Raw genomic sequence first — 17,398 nt, forward strand, 5'->3', positions numbered from 1 at the left:
GTGGGCAAACTTTTTGACTCGAGGGCCACAATGGGTTCTTAAACTGGACCGGAGGGCCGGAACAAAAGCATGGAGTGTTTGTGTGAACTGATATAAATTCAAAGTAAAGGAGTGGAGGGGAGAGCTCTCAAGAGAACCCTCCGCTCTTTCGGCTGTGCGGGCCGGATAGAACAGCCAAACGGGCCAAATCCGGCCTGCGGGCTGTAGTTTGCCCACGGCTGGTCTAGTGTATAACAGAATATAAGCTTCATGAGAAGAAACACTTTGTTTTTTCACCACTGTATCCCCAGAATATTGGAGACAATAAATATCTATTAAATGAATTCATAATGTACTCAATGCATATTAATTGAATATAAAAATAAAGCAATTAGTTAAAACTTTGGAATCAGATAAGACAAGAGTTTGAATCCTGGTTTGAGTGTGTGACCTTGAACAAGTTATTTAATCTCTCTGAACTTGAGTCTCTTTTGCTGTGAGTACTTTACAGTATCAGGCTCTTGTAGAATCAAGTACAAAAAGCTCCTAGCACAATGCCTGGTCTGTTGCAACAATCATACTATCATACTAGTACATCCTTATTATTAGCAAGTTTATAACTTATACAACCACTAGAGGCCCGGTGCACAAATTCGTGCATGGGTGGGGTCCCTCTGGGTGGCCTGCAGGGATCAGGCTGAAACCCACAGTCCAACGCTGCCTACAGCTCCTACCTGCCGCTCCTGCACATCCTGGCCCCACTGTGCCTGCCGCGGGCTCGCCCAATCACTCCTGATTGGGAGAGGCTCACAATGCCACGGCAGTACTTGCTAGCCATGAGCCCTGTGTCTGGCGCCCTCCCAAGGGTAGTGGCCAGTGGGATTGGGCTGAAACTGGCTCTCCAACATCCCCTGAGGGGGTCCCAGATTGCAAGAGGGCGCAGGCCAGGCTGAGGGACCCCACTGGTGCACAATCAGTCCCTGGGGAGGGACTTTGGGAGGGCTCCAGGGCACGTCTGGCCCATCTCGCTCAGTCCCAATCTGCCGGACCCCAGCAGCAAGCTAACCTACCAGTCAGAGCATCTGCCCCCTGGTGGTCAGTGCACTTCATAGCAACTGGTTGACCAGTTGACTGTCTGCCCCCTGGTGGTCAGTGCATGTCAGAGCAAGCAGTTGAGCAGCCTTAGCATATCATTAGCATATTACACTTTGGTTGTTCAGTTGTTCTGCCCTTCGGTCTATTTGCATATTAACCTTTTATTATATAGGACTAGTGGCCCAGTGCACGAAATTCATGCACAGAGGGGGGGTTCCCTCAGCCCAGCCTGCACCTTCTCAAATCAGGAACCCCTTGGGGGATGTCGGACATCTCTCTCGCAATCTGGGACCGCTGGCTCCTAACCACTTACCTGCCTGCCTGCCTGATCGCCCCTAACTGCCTCTGCCTGCCTGCCTGATCTTGCCCCCAAACTGTTCTCCCCTGCCGGACTGATCTTGCCCCCAAATGCCCTCCCCTGCCGCCTGATCTCGCCCCCAACTGCCCTCCCCTGCTGGCCTGGTTGCCCCCAACTGCCCTCCCCTGCCAGCCTGACCTTGCCCCCAATGGCCCTCCCTTGCCAGCCTGATCTCGCCCCCAACTGCCCTCCCCTGCCAGCCAATTTGGTTCTGATTGGTCGGTTTCTATGCTAGTCAGCGTCTAAAGCTCCACCTCCTAGGCAGCCATTGGCTCCTCACAGTTCACCCAGATTTGGTTCTGATTGGTCGGTTTCTATGCCAGTCAGCATCAAAAGCTCCACCTCCTAGGCAGCCATTGGCTCCTCTCAGTTCACCCAGATTTGGTTCTGATTGGTCGGTTTCTATGCCAGTCAGCGTCTCCAGGCCTATCTCCAGGCCTATCTCCAGGCCTGATCAGAGAGGCGGGGCTGATCAGCACCCCCCGCGGAGGCCTGGAGAAAAACAGAGGCACAGCTGCTAGCAAAGCCTGGAGAGAAAGAGAGAGGCAACAGCTGATCAACAGCTGCCACGGAGGCTGTAGATCAGACCCTGCCTCTCTCTTCGGGCCTCTCTCTGGGCCTGATCCACAGCCCCCTTGGCAGTCAGTGCTGGGTCCCCGCACTCACACCAGTGGCAGTCAGTGCTGGGTCGCCATGGCAACCCAGCACCAACTGCAGGACTGACTTCTGGTGTTTGGTCAAGCGTTCAGTCAGTTGTTACGGACCCTGGGTTTTTATATATTACGATTGTTTATAGATGTTTCAGCATCCCTAAATATATAACCACGTTCTCCTGTAGCACACAGAAACCTAAAAATTTTCATCTTGTAAGAAATTTCATAGAATTTATCAAAAGAATTTTAAGTGTACCTAAATTGGTCTGTCTCAAATAAAGCACATTACAGTTTCTGAAAAGGTATTATTTTATTTCCAGATCTAAGCTATAATTTCCTCAGAGTGAGAAAATATAAGAAAAATAGTTAGCTTACAAAGAAAGTTTTTGATAAAGCTAACCTTGTCAAAATAAACTGCAAACACTAAAATGCAACATAAAAATAGCACTGAATTAGAAACATAATGTAAGATATATGTTACCTCACCAAGTCCAAAGTCGCATGATTTCTTAGAATTCAATTCCTCCAAGGGAATACTCCTAGAGTCAAAAATAAGACAGTAGTAAAGTTTGCCTTATTCACTCTGAAAATCATTGTTCTAAATTATGGTTCCCAGAGTTGGCTGTGAATCAGGATGATAAGAGAAGCTTTTTTAAAAAATAAAGATTCATAAGCTCCATCCTAAGGAATCAATTTATTATGTATAGATCAAACTTACTGTTTTATATTTTAAAATCAGCCCCTCAAATGATGTGGGTCTGAGCCAGGTTAAGGAACCATGTTATAAGTAATTTTCATAAAGTACATTTTAAAATTCAAAGGCTTACATGCTGTTTTCCTTTCATAAATTTCTGGATATTTAGAGATTTGACAAAAAATCTAATTTGTTGATTTTATTAAATAAATTGTGAATCTATGTTTTAATTAATTTCTTGTGCCAATCCCATCCATAAGAAAATACTTCCAGAATAAAAATAATCTAGTTCATGATTTTCAGTTAGCAACACTGGATGAAATTACAATTATTACCAAGAAAGTTAGGACTATTCTGAAACTACAAGTTTTCTTTAATTACCTGTAACTGCAGTGTCGTAGACTACTGCTATGCTTCCTTATGCCATTAACATTTGAATTTTATTATTTATATTGATTCTATAATAACCAATCACCTTTCTCATGGAGCACTGCCAAAGGTTAGAAAATATGCTAATCATGTCAGTAAGCATTCCTATACATGTAATCCTTCTATTTCTTACTGTAAATTAATAAATTGGTATTCTGGAGGATATATGTTTCTTGAACACATAAGTCAGTCTTCTCAAATATAATTAACACCAAAATTCAGATTAAAGGTACTTTTGCACTGGCAAATACGAGCACCATACTCTGAAGTAGGGTGACAGAACCAAGATTCTGACAAATGGTAAGCCTTCTTTGAGGGCAGCCTGCCCAGACTAAGACAGCAATATCTCTACCTCAGTTCAACCTTTCAACATGCATTAAACTAGATTCTGATTTGCATTCCCCACATTTCCCTAACAACTTACATATTATTCACTGGATATTGCTGGATTTCTATCTGTGGTTTCTTCTTTTGGTAGTCCTTTTCAAATTTTCCTTTAAAAGTAAAAGTATTCATTGAACTAAAACTTGAGCATAGACCATTTCTGTTTTTTTAATATGAAGCTTATTAGTATGATCCATTGCCTGGTCCACAATGTCATATAATAGAATGTCATTCTATTTTTAATTTCATATTCCTCCAAATACACTGACACACACAAATACACACACATGTATGTGCACACACACACTAAAACTGAAAACAGAAAAACCCAATAGACTATTACGCTTTCCACATATAACACCAACCTTTCTTTTCAGAGCTGGCTGGGTAACAATTCTTCTCAAAAGATATACTAGGATTATTTCCTTCATTATTGTTGTATTCTTTCTGATAGTTCTTTGGCTGACACTTTTCTGGATAACTTGTTTTATTAAAGTTAGAACTACTAAAATTCAACCCTGGATCTGTAAAAATGCATCTATCAGAGGAATGATTTTTATCAGAATTGGTGACTCCCATACTGTCATAACCACACTTTTCAAATTGTTTTGTTATCCTCTGTTGATCTATGCTTAAGAAATTGATCACATTTTTGTTAATAAAAGAGTCAAAATTCTCTGGTAGAAGGCTGGGGGTTGGCTGGTTCACATCCTCAAGGAAATTTGACACCTCTTCTTTATTTTCTCCCCAAATATGTTGTACTGATTGTTTTTCAGTAATGAAATCTGAGTGTCTTCTCTCATCCATGCTTCCACAATCTTCACCCATCACTATAGCAGGGCTTCCAGTGAGGAAATTCCTATTTCCTGGACTTTGGGGTAAATAAAAACATATTTAGCAAGAAAATTATAGGGTATTTTCACTTAGGAACTCTTAAAATTCTTAGAAAACTTTGAGTAGCTACTAATATTTGCCTATACTATGTTTTTACTTTTTAAATTTAAATAAATAGTATTTCTTTGGGTGGAAATTTGTCTAATGCACTCTTATAATGCCTTAGTGAGTATAAAAATAACCTACACTTAGTTTAGTATCTCAATGTGAAAAATTAGCGTGTGGTTCAATTTACTGTTACATTAACAAAGCAAAACAAACCTATGCATGTGTTCTGTAATAATGTCGAGCAAATAACCTAGACGACCACTGTATGTCACTGATGCTCCATTTAACCAGAGAAATATTTTTTAAGACTGTGCAGAGAAAAATTATCCTGTGTTAAAATATTAAATCAAATAGTTAAGAGGACATTATAATAGATATTTCTCAACCTAACAAGAATATAAAAAAACTGATGTCCCTAGGGTAAAACAATGTAAATACAAATGCACATATAAGTAATAAAATAAGAGATAAGATGAAAAGGTTAAACTAGATAACAAATTCCCTTCTAATGCAAAAATCATAATTCTAAGTTTTGTCCAACTTTTATAAGAATCAAAGCTATCATAGAAAATAATTAGAAATCAAGATATTCTGGATTTTGTTGCCATTGACTATAAATTTGGGGGGGGGAGGGGAGAAGGTCTAGGTTGTTCCAGAGATTGGAGTTAACCAAGAAACTTGGAAAAGAAACATAGACTGCTAAAACTGATTGATTTCTAATTTTATTTTTTAAGTTACTTATTAAATATTTAATGAACAGGTATAACTATTGTGTTCCAGAGAGTACACCACAAGTTGGGGATAGACAGATAAGAGAATTCAGTTTGAAATTAAAGAGAGAAAGAGATGTTTTACCCATGAATGTTCACAGATCATGATCCAACATTGTTTCTCAATATGGGTCTTACTGGTGTAAAAAGCACTTCATAAGTTAGAAAACACAGTCCAAGCATATGTCATCATTTTTAAAAGTTATTTTAAGTATTATAACTCAGGAAATTCACTCACTGAGAAAAATGGGCACAGAGAAATATACAATGCAATTATTTCTCACAAGAAACAGAAGAAAGAAAAAATTAGAAAATGGTAAATGATATCCTAAAGTCAAGTGTTCCTATACTAAATTTAAAAAGACATTCTTTTGCAAGAAAAGTCAGGTGGTAGCATTTGAGTTGGGAGACTGAATGCTGGGAAGGATTGCTACACATTGAGATGACAGAAATGATACTAAAACCTTAAAGTCTTATTAAGACAAATCAGTCTAACTTCTTTAACAATGTTTCCCTATAAATGTAAAATTCGTTAAAAGCTATGCACTAATGCCCGACCTGCATGGCTCAGAGGTTGAGCATTGACCTATGAACCAGGAGGTCATGGTTTAATTCCCAGTTGGGGCACATGCCAGGTTGCAGGCTCTATCTCCAGTAGGGGGCATGCAGGAGGCAGCTGATCAGTGATTCTCTTTTATCATTGATGTTTCTATCTCTCTCTCCCTCTTCCTTCCTCTCTGAAATCAATAAAAATATATTTTTTAAATTATACACTAAAATAGGGAAAGTTCATTATCTAAATGTCCTTTTTGTGTATTAAACAGGTATTCAATATATGCCTACCATGTAGTAGGGAGACTATATATACAGCTTATATTCTAGTGAAGTAAGATAATAAATAAATAAGATAATGAATCATTAATAAGTAAAATGAATAAAAGAAATAAAGAAGTAAACAAATAAAGAAAATTATAGCACCTTTAGAGGTGCTACAGGATTATATGATGAGCCCAACTGGCATGGCTCAGTGGTTGAGCGTCGACCTATGAACCAGGTCACAGTTTGATTCCCAGTCAGGGCACATGCCCAGGTTGCGGGCTCGAACCCCAGTGGGGAGCGTGCAGGAGGCAGCCAATCAATGATTCTCTATCACCACTGATGTTTCTATCTCTCCCTCTCTCTTCCTCTCTGCACTCAATAAAAATATATTTAAAAAAATAAAGATTACATGATGAAATAATGTATATTGGAGGTCCTGTTTCAGATCATTTGGTCAGGAAAATCTCTAGTAAGGAAGTAATAAGCTAAAGATACAAAATGGTTAGACATGTATAGAAAGAAGTAAGCATACACCAGGGGACAAAATAACAAGCACATATGCAAGATTTGCAACATGTTTGAGAAACAAGAAAAATAAAAATAAAGTTAGAATACAAATAGTGAAAGAAAACTTATGACCCAAGTCTTAAAAGGTACAAAAAGACCCAGATGATGCAGAGCTTGATTTGGGGGGAGAGGGGGCCGCGGGGGGGGGGGGGGGGGTCAAGGGAGTGGAGGGGAAAGCAATGGAAAGGTTCTAGGTACAAAAGTAAAATTGACCTGCTTTTTTACTTGCAAAATAACAGTTTCAATGCTGGGCGAATCTGTATTTTAGAACTTCCATCTGGCCAAAATGAAATATGAGTGATCAGATTTATCATCATGACACAGTTAAAAAAAAAAAACAACAGCCGAAACCGGTTTGGCTCAGTGGATAGAGCGTCGGCCTGCGGACTGAAGGGTCCTGGGTTCGATTCCGGTCAAGGGCATGTACCTTGGTTGCGGGCACATCCCCAGTGGGAGGTGTGCAGGAGGCAGCTGATCGATGTTTCTCTCTCATCGATGTTTCTAACTCTCTATCCCTCTCCCTTCCTCTCTGTAAAATATCAATAAAATATATTAAAAACAAAAAACAAACAAACAAAAAAAAAAAACAGGCAAAAATATATGCAGTAATGGTTTTCCAACATGAGCCAGCCACCAGGTAGAACAGGATAATGATCTTTGAAAGCAAGAAAACAAATTAGGTGAACCCTATGAGTTCTTCTAGCTTACTGCCTGGAGAGAGTATTCAAGCAAGAGAAACCCAATAAGAGCTTACAGACTCCCTTTGTTGATGAAATAGAGCTGGGGGTTCAGAAAGACTCCAGAGGATAGAGTTCAAAGGACAGAGTACCATGAAGGAGAGTGCTTCAAAGAGAGAGAGAGAGAGAGCTCCAGAGATCTACAGAGAATTCAGGCAAATACTAATCAGCACATGCATATAAGGTTATTACCAAACTAGAGGCCCGGTGCGCGGGGGAGGGGGGTGTCCCTCAGCCCAGCCTGCACCCTCTCCAATCTGGGACCCCTTGAGGGATGTCCGACTGCCCGTTTAGTAGGATCGGGCCTAAACGGGCAGTCGGACATCCCTCTCACAATCCAGAACTGCTGGCTCACAACTGCTTGCCTGCCTGCCTTCCTGATTGCCCCTAACCGCTTCTGCCTGCCAGCCTGATCACCCCCTAACCACTTCCCTGCCAGCCTGATCGCCCCTAACTGCCCCCCCCAACCTGATCACCCTTAACTGCCTTGGCCTGCTGGCATGATTGCCCATAACTGCCCACCCCCAGCCAGCCTGGTCACCCCTAACCACCTCTGCCTGCCGGCCTGATCGCCCCTAACTGCCCCCCCTGCTGGCCTGGTCACTCCCCACTGCCCCCCTCTGCCAGCCTGGTCGCCCCCCACTGCCCCCCCTGCCAGCCTGGTTGCCCCATGCAGCCTGCTGTTTGGTCATTGCGTGTGGGTGTCCCGACCAATTTGCATATTACCCTTTTATTGTATAGATGCTGGGAAAAGAACCACCCATGATAAGAACTTGGAACAACTCCAGCAGCTCACGCAGGGATGGGAAAATTTTTGTGTTCCCACCAACTAGAGTGGAACACCTTATGATACAAAAGAAATCAGAGGTACTGTCTTAGCAGGGGGCAAAATTATCAGAGACCAAAGACATATCTGGTCCCATTTAGCAAAATTTAAGGAAAGCATCAATAAAATCATACTATTTCCAATTAACTAAATTGTTTCCCAGAAGAAAGCTTAGGACAATTTACAGGAGTGCAAAAATTTCCAGAAACCAAAAGGATAAAACTTACAATCTACAGATAAAAAAATAAATTACCAAGAAGGCAAGAAAACAATGAGTTATAACCCATGATGAGGAGAAAGTCAATTATTAGAAATAGAAAAAGAAATGACACAAGTGATAGAATTTATAGACCAGGACTTTGAAAGAGTTATAACATCCTATCTAATAAAAGAGTAATATGCAAATTAACCATCACTCCGCTCCACCCACAAGCCACGCCCACAAGCCACGCCCACCAACCAATCAGGAGCGAATATGCAAATAAACCCAACCAAGATGGGTACGGCCACAGAGAGCAGGAGGGAGGCTTGGGTTTCCCCGGCAATGGAGGAAGCCAAGCTTTCCACCTGCCCTTGCCGGCCTAGGCCTCCACTCAAGGCTACAAAGTTTCAATGATAGAAGATACATAAATCAAAACAGAAATGTCGAGAGCCAAGGAGCTGGAAAGACCAGGAGGCTAGGTTTGCCCCCGGCGATGGAGGAAGCCAAGCTTTCCACACACCCTGGCCGGCCCAGGCCTCGCTTAAGGCAACAAAGTTTCAATTATAGAAGATACATAAATCCCAACAGAAATGGCTGCCGGCATGAAGCAAGCAGAAGGCTTGGCTCTGCTCCAGGCTACAAAGTTTCAATTGTAGAAGATAAATAAACCCCAGATCCCAGGGCCTCCACTTGGGTCGCCAGGGGGTGTGGCCAGCCTGCAAACCACCACAGGCCCCTCACCCAGGCCACCCCACGCCCCAAGGGAACCCCCACCCTAATCCGGACACCCTTCAGAGCAAACCAGCTGGCCCCCACCCGTGCACCAGGCCTCTATCCTATCTAATAAAAGAGTAATATGCAGATTGACCGTCACTCCAATACACAAGATGGCTGCCCCCATGTGGTCAAAGATCCTGCCCCCATGTGGACATAAGATGGCTGCCACAAGATGGCCAGCAGGGGAGGGCAGTTGGGAGGGACCAGGCCTGCAAGGGAGGGCAGTTGGGGGCTATCAAGCCAGCAGGGAAGGGCAGTTGGGGGGGACCCAGGCCTGCAGGGGAGGGCAGTTAGGGGTGACCAAGCCGGCAGAGGAGGGCTGTTAGGGGTGACCAGGCCTGCAGGGGAGGGCAGTTAGGGGAAAACAGGCTGGCAGTGGAGTAGTTAGGCATCAATCAGGCTGGCAGGCAGAAGCGGGTAGGGGCAATCAGGAAGGCAGGCAGGCGAGCAGTTGGGAGCCAGCAGTCCTGGGTTGTGAGAAGGATGTCCGACTGCCCGTTTAGGCCTGATCCCACCAGGCAGTCAGACATCCCTCGAGGGGCCCAGATTGGAGAGGGTGCAGGCTGGGCTGAGGGACACACACCCCTATGCACGAATTTCGTGCACTGGGCCTCTAGTATTCTCTATATTCAAGAAGGTAGAGCAAAGACTGAGCATATTAAATAGATACATGGAAGACATAAAAAAGAGTGCAATCCATCTTCTATAGATGAAAAGTACACTGAATATGTTTACCAGTTAATTAGACACCAAATAAGATACAATTAATGAATATGAAGATACAGCAATATAGTCTATACCAGTGGTCAGCAACCGCGGCTCACGAGCCGCGGTTTGCCACTCGGTTGACTAATGAGTTTGCCAACCACTGGTCTATACAAAATGAAATGAGAAAAAATTGAAAACTAAGAGAGCAGAAGTAAATTGTGTCATAACCTCAAGTGAACAAATTTACATGTGATTTCAGTCCCAAAGAAAAGGGGAGAGTAATCAGAAAAAAAAAAAAAAAAAAAACTATTTGAAAATTTAATGGTGAATTTTTTCCAAATTTGATAAAAACAGTAAGTCCACAGATCCAAAGATGCTCAACACAACCCAAACACACACAAAAAAAAATAGAATGAAAATGAACATCCTAGTCCTGATAGAAAATCCATGATAGAGAATCCATGATAAAAAAATCATTTTTTAAAAAAGAAAATTTATACATTTTATATATAAACTAGAGGCCCGGTGCACGAAATTCGTGCATGGGGGGGGGGGGTGTCCCTCAGCCCAGCCTGCACCCTCTCCAATCTGGGATCCCTCTCACAATTCAGGACTGCTGGCTCCCAACTGCTCGCCTGCTTGCCTTCCTGATTGCCCCTAACCGCTTCTGCCTGTCAGCCTGATCGCCCCCTAACCACTCCCCTGCCAGCCTAATTGATGCCTAACTACTCCCCTGCCAGCCTGTTTGCCCCTAACTGCCCTCCCCTGCAGGCCTGGTATCTCCCAACTGCTCTCCCCTGCAGGCCTGAGTCACCCCCAACTGCCCTTCCCTGCAGACCCAGTCATCCCCAATTTCCCTCCTCTGCTGGCCGGTCACCCCTAACTGCCCTCCCTTGCAGGCTTGGTTCCTCCCAACTGCCCTCCCCTGCTGGCCATCTTGTGGTGGCCATCTTGTGTCCACATGTGGGCAGGATCTTTGACCACATGAGGGCAGCAATCTTGTGTGTTGGAGTGATGGTCAATCTGCATATTACTCTTTTATTAGATAGGACAGAGGCCTGGTGCATGGGTGGGGGCCAGCTGGTTTGCCCTGTAGGGTGTCCCGGATCAGGGTTAGGGTTCCCTTGGGGTGTGGGGCGGCCTGGGCGAGGGGCCTGTGGTGGTTTGCAGGCCGGCCATGCCCCCTGGCGACCCAAGAAGAGGCCCTGGGATCTGGGATTTATTTATCTTCTATAATTGAAACTTTGTAGCCTGGAGCGAAGCCAAGCCTTCTGCTCTTTCCATGGCGGCAGCCATTTCTGTTGGGATTTATGTATCTTCTATAATTGAAACTTTGTAGCATTGAGTGGAGACCTGGGCCGGCCAGGGTGTGTGGAAAGCTTGGCTTCCTCCATTGCCGGGGAAACCCAAGCCTCCCTCCTGCTCTCTGTGGCTGCAGACATCTTGGTTGGGTTTATTTGCATATTCCCCCCTGACTGGCTGGTGGGCATGGCTTGTGGATGTAGTGGAGGTATGGTCAATTTGCATATTACTCTTTTATTAGATAGGACTATACATATATATGCATAGTTTATATATATACATATATATATCATATACATTATATATATAAACTATGCATATATATGTATGTATAGTTCCTATTATATATGTATATATATATCTATATCATAGGAAGAGAGATATAGGTATTAAGAATGGTAGCAAACTTCTAAATGGAAACAATGCATGTCAAAAGACATCTTTCAAAAGGAAGACCACCATTATATATGAAACTTTAAAAATATCCATATACTTAGAGAGAATCTTTTAATATAAAAGATTCAATATAAGATGAGAGAATTAATTCCCAGAAGACCCACACTATATGAAATGTTTAAAGGAAATCTTCCAAACAGAAGGAAAGTGTCAGCAGATGGAAATCTAGATCTACACAAAATAATGATGATCATCAAAAATTAAAAATGTGTGCTTAAGTACAAAATATATGTTTCTCTAATTTTTCATCTCTGTATAAAGCAAAAAATAATGTATTATTGCATTTTCCAGTCAAGATGGCAAAGTAGGCAAACTGTGCTCACCTCTTCCAAGGATCACACCAAATTTACAACTAAATTATAGAACAACCATGATTGAGAATCCCTGAAGACTAACTGAATAGAATTTCTTTAACTATGTATATACAGAAAAAGCCACATGGAAACTGGTAGGAGGGGCAGAGATGTAAAACAGGCAGGACCAACACCCACAATGTGGTGATTAACAATCGGGACAGGTATCTTGGCTGTTGAGGTCCCAACTGAGGATTAAGGGGTCCCAGCCCCATACATGGCCAAGGAGCCCACGGCACCAGTGCAAAGAAGAGGAGTCCCTATAACATCTTGCTGTGAAAATGAGTGGGGATTGAATCTGAGAAGAACAAAGGGCTGCAGGAGGCCAAGACATGGTGCTCTTAAAGGGCCAGCACAAAAACTCACTACTCAAAACTCACTCATTCTAAGCTCCAGCACAGGAACAGCAGGTCAAAAAGCACCAGAGACATAGAAGGAGACACTAAATTGACTAACTTCAGAGACAGGGCTGAAGATGAGGCAACTCTCCAGGTAATGGAAGCACTGGCAGGCGTCACTGTTCCTTGGTGAACTCTCCACTTACCCAGCCAGCCCGGCACGGGTGGAAGCCAAATCTGTGCTCTCCATTAAACTGACTATCACCATTCTCTCTGCCCTGGTGATTCCCTGAGACCCCACCTCACACAACTCACTCTCCAGATCCAAGCCACTATTGATGGCTCCTCCACACAAACAGCCTGCCTCAATTGCGCTGCAGACTTTCCCAAAATCCCTCAAAGGTACACAAACCCCAAACAAACAGAGGCTGGCCTCAGTATGCCCTGGAGCTCTTCCTAAGTGGCCCCAATACAGCATAAGCAGTGACAATCTCAACTTGCATTATTAACTCCCATCAGGTGGCCCCAAACCTAAGTAGCAGCCAGTCTCGGCCTAAAACAGTTTCATCTAAGCCCAGCACAAGCAGCCACCAACTGCAGATCATCTGTAACTCCTACCAGGTAGCACTAAGCCTGGCCCAAGTGGCAGCTGACCTTGGTCTGCACCTGAGCATTTCCCAGGAGACTCCAGACCCAACATATCCAGTGGTGTATTCAGACCACATCAGAGCACCACCCAACCAGCCATACAAATAACACACTCAAAGGACAAACTCAGCTGGCATCACAGGCCCGCTAACGCAACTGCTACCCCATGGAGTCAGCCCCCACACAACATTGTCCATAGTCACAGCCAGTCCTCAGAGCCAATCCTAACTACCAACAGCAATTGAGGCCCAACTACAATAGGAAGGCACAACCCAAACAGGGGACATCCCTGGAGCACCAAGTTCAGGTGACCAGGGAGACTGCATCACCAGCCCTCACAAAACACTTTCTACATAAGGCTTCTCTGTCAAGACCAGGAGTCACAACAGATCTACCTAATATATACAAATAAACACAGGGAGTCAGCCATAATGAGACAATGAAACAGGTCCCAAATGAAAGAACAGGACTAAACTCCAGAAAAAGAACTAAGATAAAGGGAGACATATAATCTACCAAACACAGAATTTAAAAACACACACAAGAACTGGTTATAAGGATGATGGTCAATGAATTTAGGGGAAAATAGATCAACTCAATGAGAACTTACACAAGGAGATAGAAACCATAAAAATAACCAGTAGGAAATGAAGAATACAATAACTGTAATGAAGAATACATTAGATGGAATTACCAGCAGATGATATGGAGCAGAGGTTCAGATCCATAGGGACACCAGAAGGAAAAGAGAGAGAAAAGGACTTAAAAACTATTTGAAGAAATAATGACTGAAAATTTCCCTAACATGGTGAAGGAAATAGATATACAAGCCTAGAAAATACAGAGTCCCCAACTAGATGAACCCAAATGCAAGGTTACAAAGAGAAAAACCTAAAAGTAGCAAGAGAAAAGTTAATACCTTGCTGACCGGTCACAAGATAACTCGTGTTTCCATATCCAAATTTTGCTGACCGGTCATGAGATAACTCGTGTCTGCCCTTATATTACTTTAAGTGATTTTAAAACTCTACTTGCTTTCAGACCTTAAAATTACTTAAAGTAATGTAAGGGCAGACACGAGTTATCTCATGACCGGTCAGCAAGGTGTTAATTATGTACACGGGAGCTCCATACGATTATCAGCTGATGTTTTTAATAGAAATTTTGCAGGCTAAAAAGAAAGAAAATATTCACTGTTGAAAGGCAAAAGCCTATAACCAAGATTACTCAGTATGGAGAGATAAAGGGTTCTGCAGACAAGAAAAAGCTGAAGGAGTTTACCACCACTAAACCATTATTAAAGGAATTGTTAAAAAGTCTTCTTTAAGTAGAAAAGGAAAGATGAAATGTATGAATAAGAAAATATGAGAAAGAAAACAATCTCACTGACAATGGCAAACGTTTAGTAAAAGCAGTGAATTAACCAACTATAAAGCTAGTAGAAAGGTTAAAAGACGAAAGTAGAAAGGTAAAAATTGTGTAATTACAACAATAAAGGGATACATACACACAAAAATAACAACATAAACATGAAGGGGATGAGCAAAAATTGCAGTGAATTTAGAATGTGATCAAACTTAAGAAACAATCAACTTTAGAGGGAAGGCGGGGGTGGGTAGATGGGTGGGGAGAGATTAACCAAAGAATATACATGCATATATTAATAACCCATGGACACAGACAATAGTGTGGTGAAGTCCTGGAGGGGGATTGGGTGCAGGGTGGAGGGGGGACAATGGGAGAAAAATAGGGGATATCTGTAATACTTTCAATAATGAAAATAAATTTAAAAATATAAACAGTTATAAGCATAGTTTGGTATATTTGAAGTACATGGTAACCACAATGCAAAATACATGATATATAAGATATAAAGCGAAAGGAATTCAAACAAAACACTATAGAAAGTCATCAACATACAAGAGAAGAGATCAAGAGACTAAGAAAGGAACAGAGAACTACAAAAACAGCCAGATAACAATAAAATGGCAATTATGGGATATCTATTAGCAATTAGTTTAATTGTAAATGGACTAAACGATCCAAACAAAAAACATAGGATGGCTGAATAGATGAAAAAAAAAAAAACAAAAAAAAAACAAGACCTGTACATATGATGCCTAAAAGAGACCCACTTCAGATTGAATGACACATGCACACCGAAAGGGATAGAAAAAAATTTTTCATGCAAATGGAATAAAATTTTAAAAGTTGGGGTTGCAATACTTGTATCAGATTGCCAGGGCTGGCCAGCAGACCCTGAGTAACAGATGAATGGATTACTCCAACACAACATTTGCTGTGAAAGAGAGGCTAAGGGATGGCCTGGCCAAAGTGACCAGGCAGCCTCGATTGCCTGCCCCATTAGCCTTTTATTGCAGTTTTTACCTTTAGATACAATCAGTAGAGTGAGTAATCTTGGGAGGACACATGTGTTTGCATGTCCTCAAGGCAAGGGCACCCAAAGATTAGGCATAAGGATTCCAGTAAACACCCGGGGGTCTGCACATGCAGACTTGTTTGGAAAGGTCAAGGAATAATTAGGGGTGCCACCTTCAACACTCCCCTAAGTCTCCCCTAAGTCAGAATTCTGATAAACAGGGCAGGCAGCCTTCCACACACTTCCCTTTTCTCAGAATTTCCTCCTTACAAACTTTCCAACCAAGTCTCTCGTGCTTCCCAACATCAGATAAAGCAGACTTTAAAACAAAGGCTATGGACCACCAAACCTCGCCCAGAGTCAGGTGTGTAAACCAGCTGGAGCTGTGGCAGTGCAGGACCACCAATGCACTGTGGGACAGCGACCCAGAGGGAGTGCAATGCATGGAGCAACAGTGGCTAAAGGGACCCACTGACAGAGCGAGAGGTACTAGCTTTTGACAAGTTTGCACCATGCGTGAGTATAAGATAGTTGTTCTTGGCTCAGGAGGCATTGGAAAATCTGCTATGATGGTACAGTTTGTTCAAGAAATTTTTGTTGAAAAAATATGATCCTATGATAGAAGATTCTTATAGAAAACAAGTTGAAGTAGATGTATAAGAGTGTATGCTTGAAATCTTGGATATTGCAGGAACAGAACAATTTACAACAATGAGGGATTTGTATATGAAAAATGGACAAGACTTTGCATTAGTTTATTCATCACAGCACAGTCCACATTTAACGATTTACAAGATCTGAGAGAACAGATTCTTCGAGTTAAAGACACTGATGATGTTCCAATAATTCTGGTTGGTAATAAGTGTGACTTGGAAGATGAAAAAGTTGTAGGAAAGGAACAAGGTCAAATCTAGCAAGACAATGGAACAACTGTGCATTCTTAGAATCCTCTGCAAAATCAAAAATGTTAATGAGATCTTTTATGACCTAGTGCAGCAAATTAACAGAAAAACTCGAGTGGCCTGGGAAGGCCCACAAAAAGTCATGATGTCAGCTGCTTTAATATACTAAACTAGAGGCCCGGTGCATGAATTCGTGCATGGGTGGGGTCCGGCCAGCCCACCCCGATTGGAGCAGATAGGGCCAGGCCAGCTGTGGGGACGGACCATGGGCCATTGGCCAGATGGCCCTGCCCACGATTGGGGTTGGGGGGGCGATCAGGGGCAGGGCTGGCTCGGGGGAGAGGCCACGGGTGGTTGGCCAGCCCCACCCCCTTGTCAAACTCCTGGTTGAGGGGACAATTTGCATATTAGCCTTTTATTATAGAGGATGCATTGTAGCTCTAAGCCATATCTGAAGAACTGCTGCCCAATTCAATAGCACCAGCATTCCAACTTTGTTAAGTCTACCAGCATCTTAAATGGACTTTGTGTGGTGGTACCCTTTAAGAGGCGGATGAAAGCTACTAATCAGTTTGCACATTCTAACCACTTTCTAGTATCACAAGAGATATTTTTACTTATATAATAGCCCTAGTGTATACATCTGGTAAAACCAGAGGCTACAATCCAGTATTACTGCTAAGAGACATTTTCATCCACCAATGTTGCATATGTAAGAAAATGTTGTACTGTGTACTATAACAGGCCCCATACTTTGTTTTGGAGAGTACAATAATGTAAATCCTAAAGCACCACTATTTTAGCATAATAAAAGAAAAACCAAAGAGCTCCTATAAAGACTACTCCCAGATAACTTCGCTTCTTTGATACTTGTAGTTTATTGTAATTATTTTTAAGAAAATCAGGTCATTATCATTGTATTGTACAAATAAGCACTTTGATTAACACAGCTATATAGTTTTTCTTTTAATTTTTAAAAAACCTGTGGAGACAGTGATCTTGTCTTTAAAAATACAGTAGTTCTTTCAGTATAATGTCTTAAAGACGTTGCCTTTAATATCTGTTGGGAAGAAAATGTC

The 17,398-nt window shown here is 42.4% G+C and overlaps 1 protein-coding gene and 1 pseudogene across 2 annotated transcripts in view; one reads left to right on the forward strand and one right to left on the reverse strand.

Moving 5' to 3' along the window:
- REDIC1 (regulator of DNA class I crossover intermediates 1) overlaps positions 1-17,398 on the reverse strand; it is a gene marked incomplete at its 3' end in the record, with an annotated part of 51,064 nt that overhangs the window by 14,261 nt on the left and 19,405 nt on the right. Inside the window, exons 7-9 of the mRNA XM_080660230.1 lie at positions 3,958-4,463; positions 3,633-3,702; positions 2,567-2,624 (exon numbers count right to left, since the gene is read on the reverse strand). Of these exons, the coding sequence (XP_080516356.1) occupies positions 2,567-2,624; positions 3,633-3,702; positions 3,958-4,463 (634 nt within the window). The remainder of the gene's footprint in view (positions 1-2,566; positions 2,625-3,632; positions 3,703-3,957; positions 4,464-17,398) is intronic.
- On the forward strand, positions 15,930-16,465 carry LOC308244387 (ras-related protein Rap-1b-like; annotated as a pseudogene). The gene has a single exon. The product of its transcript is annotated as a ras-related protein Rap-1b-like (transcript).

This window comes from Plecotus auritus (genome assembly GCF_963455305.1).
Source record: "Plecotus auritus genome assembly, chromosome: 3".
In the NCBI taxonomy this organism is placed as follows: Eukaryota; Metazoa; Chordata; class Mammalia; order Chiroptera; family Vespertilionidae; genus Plecotus; species Plecotus auritus.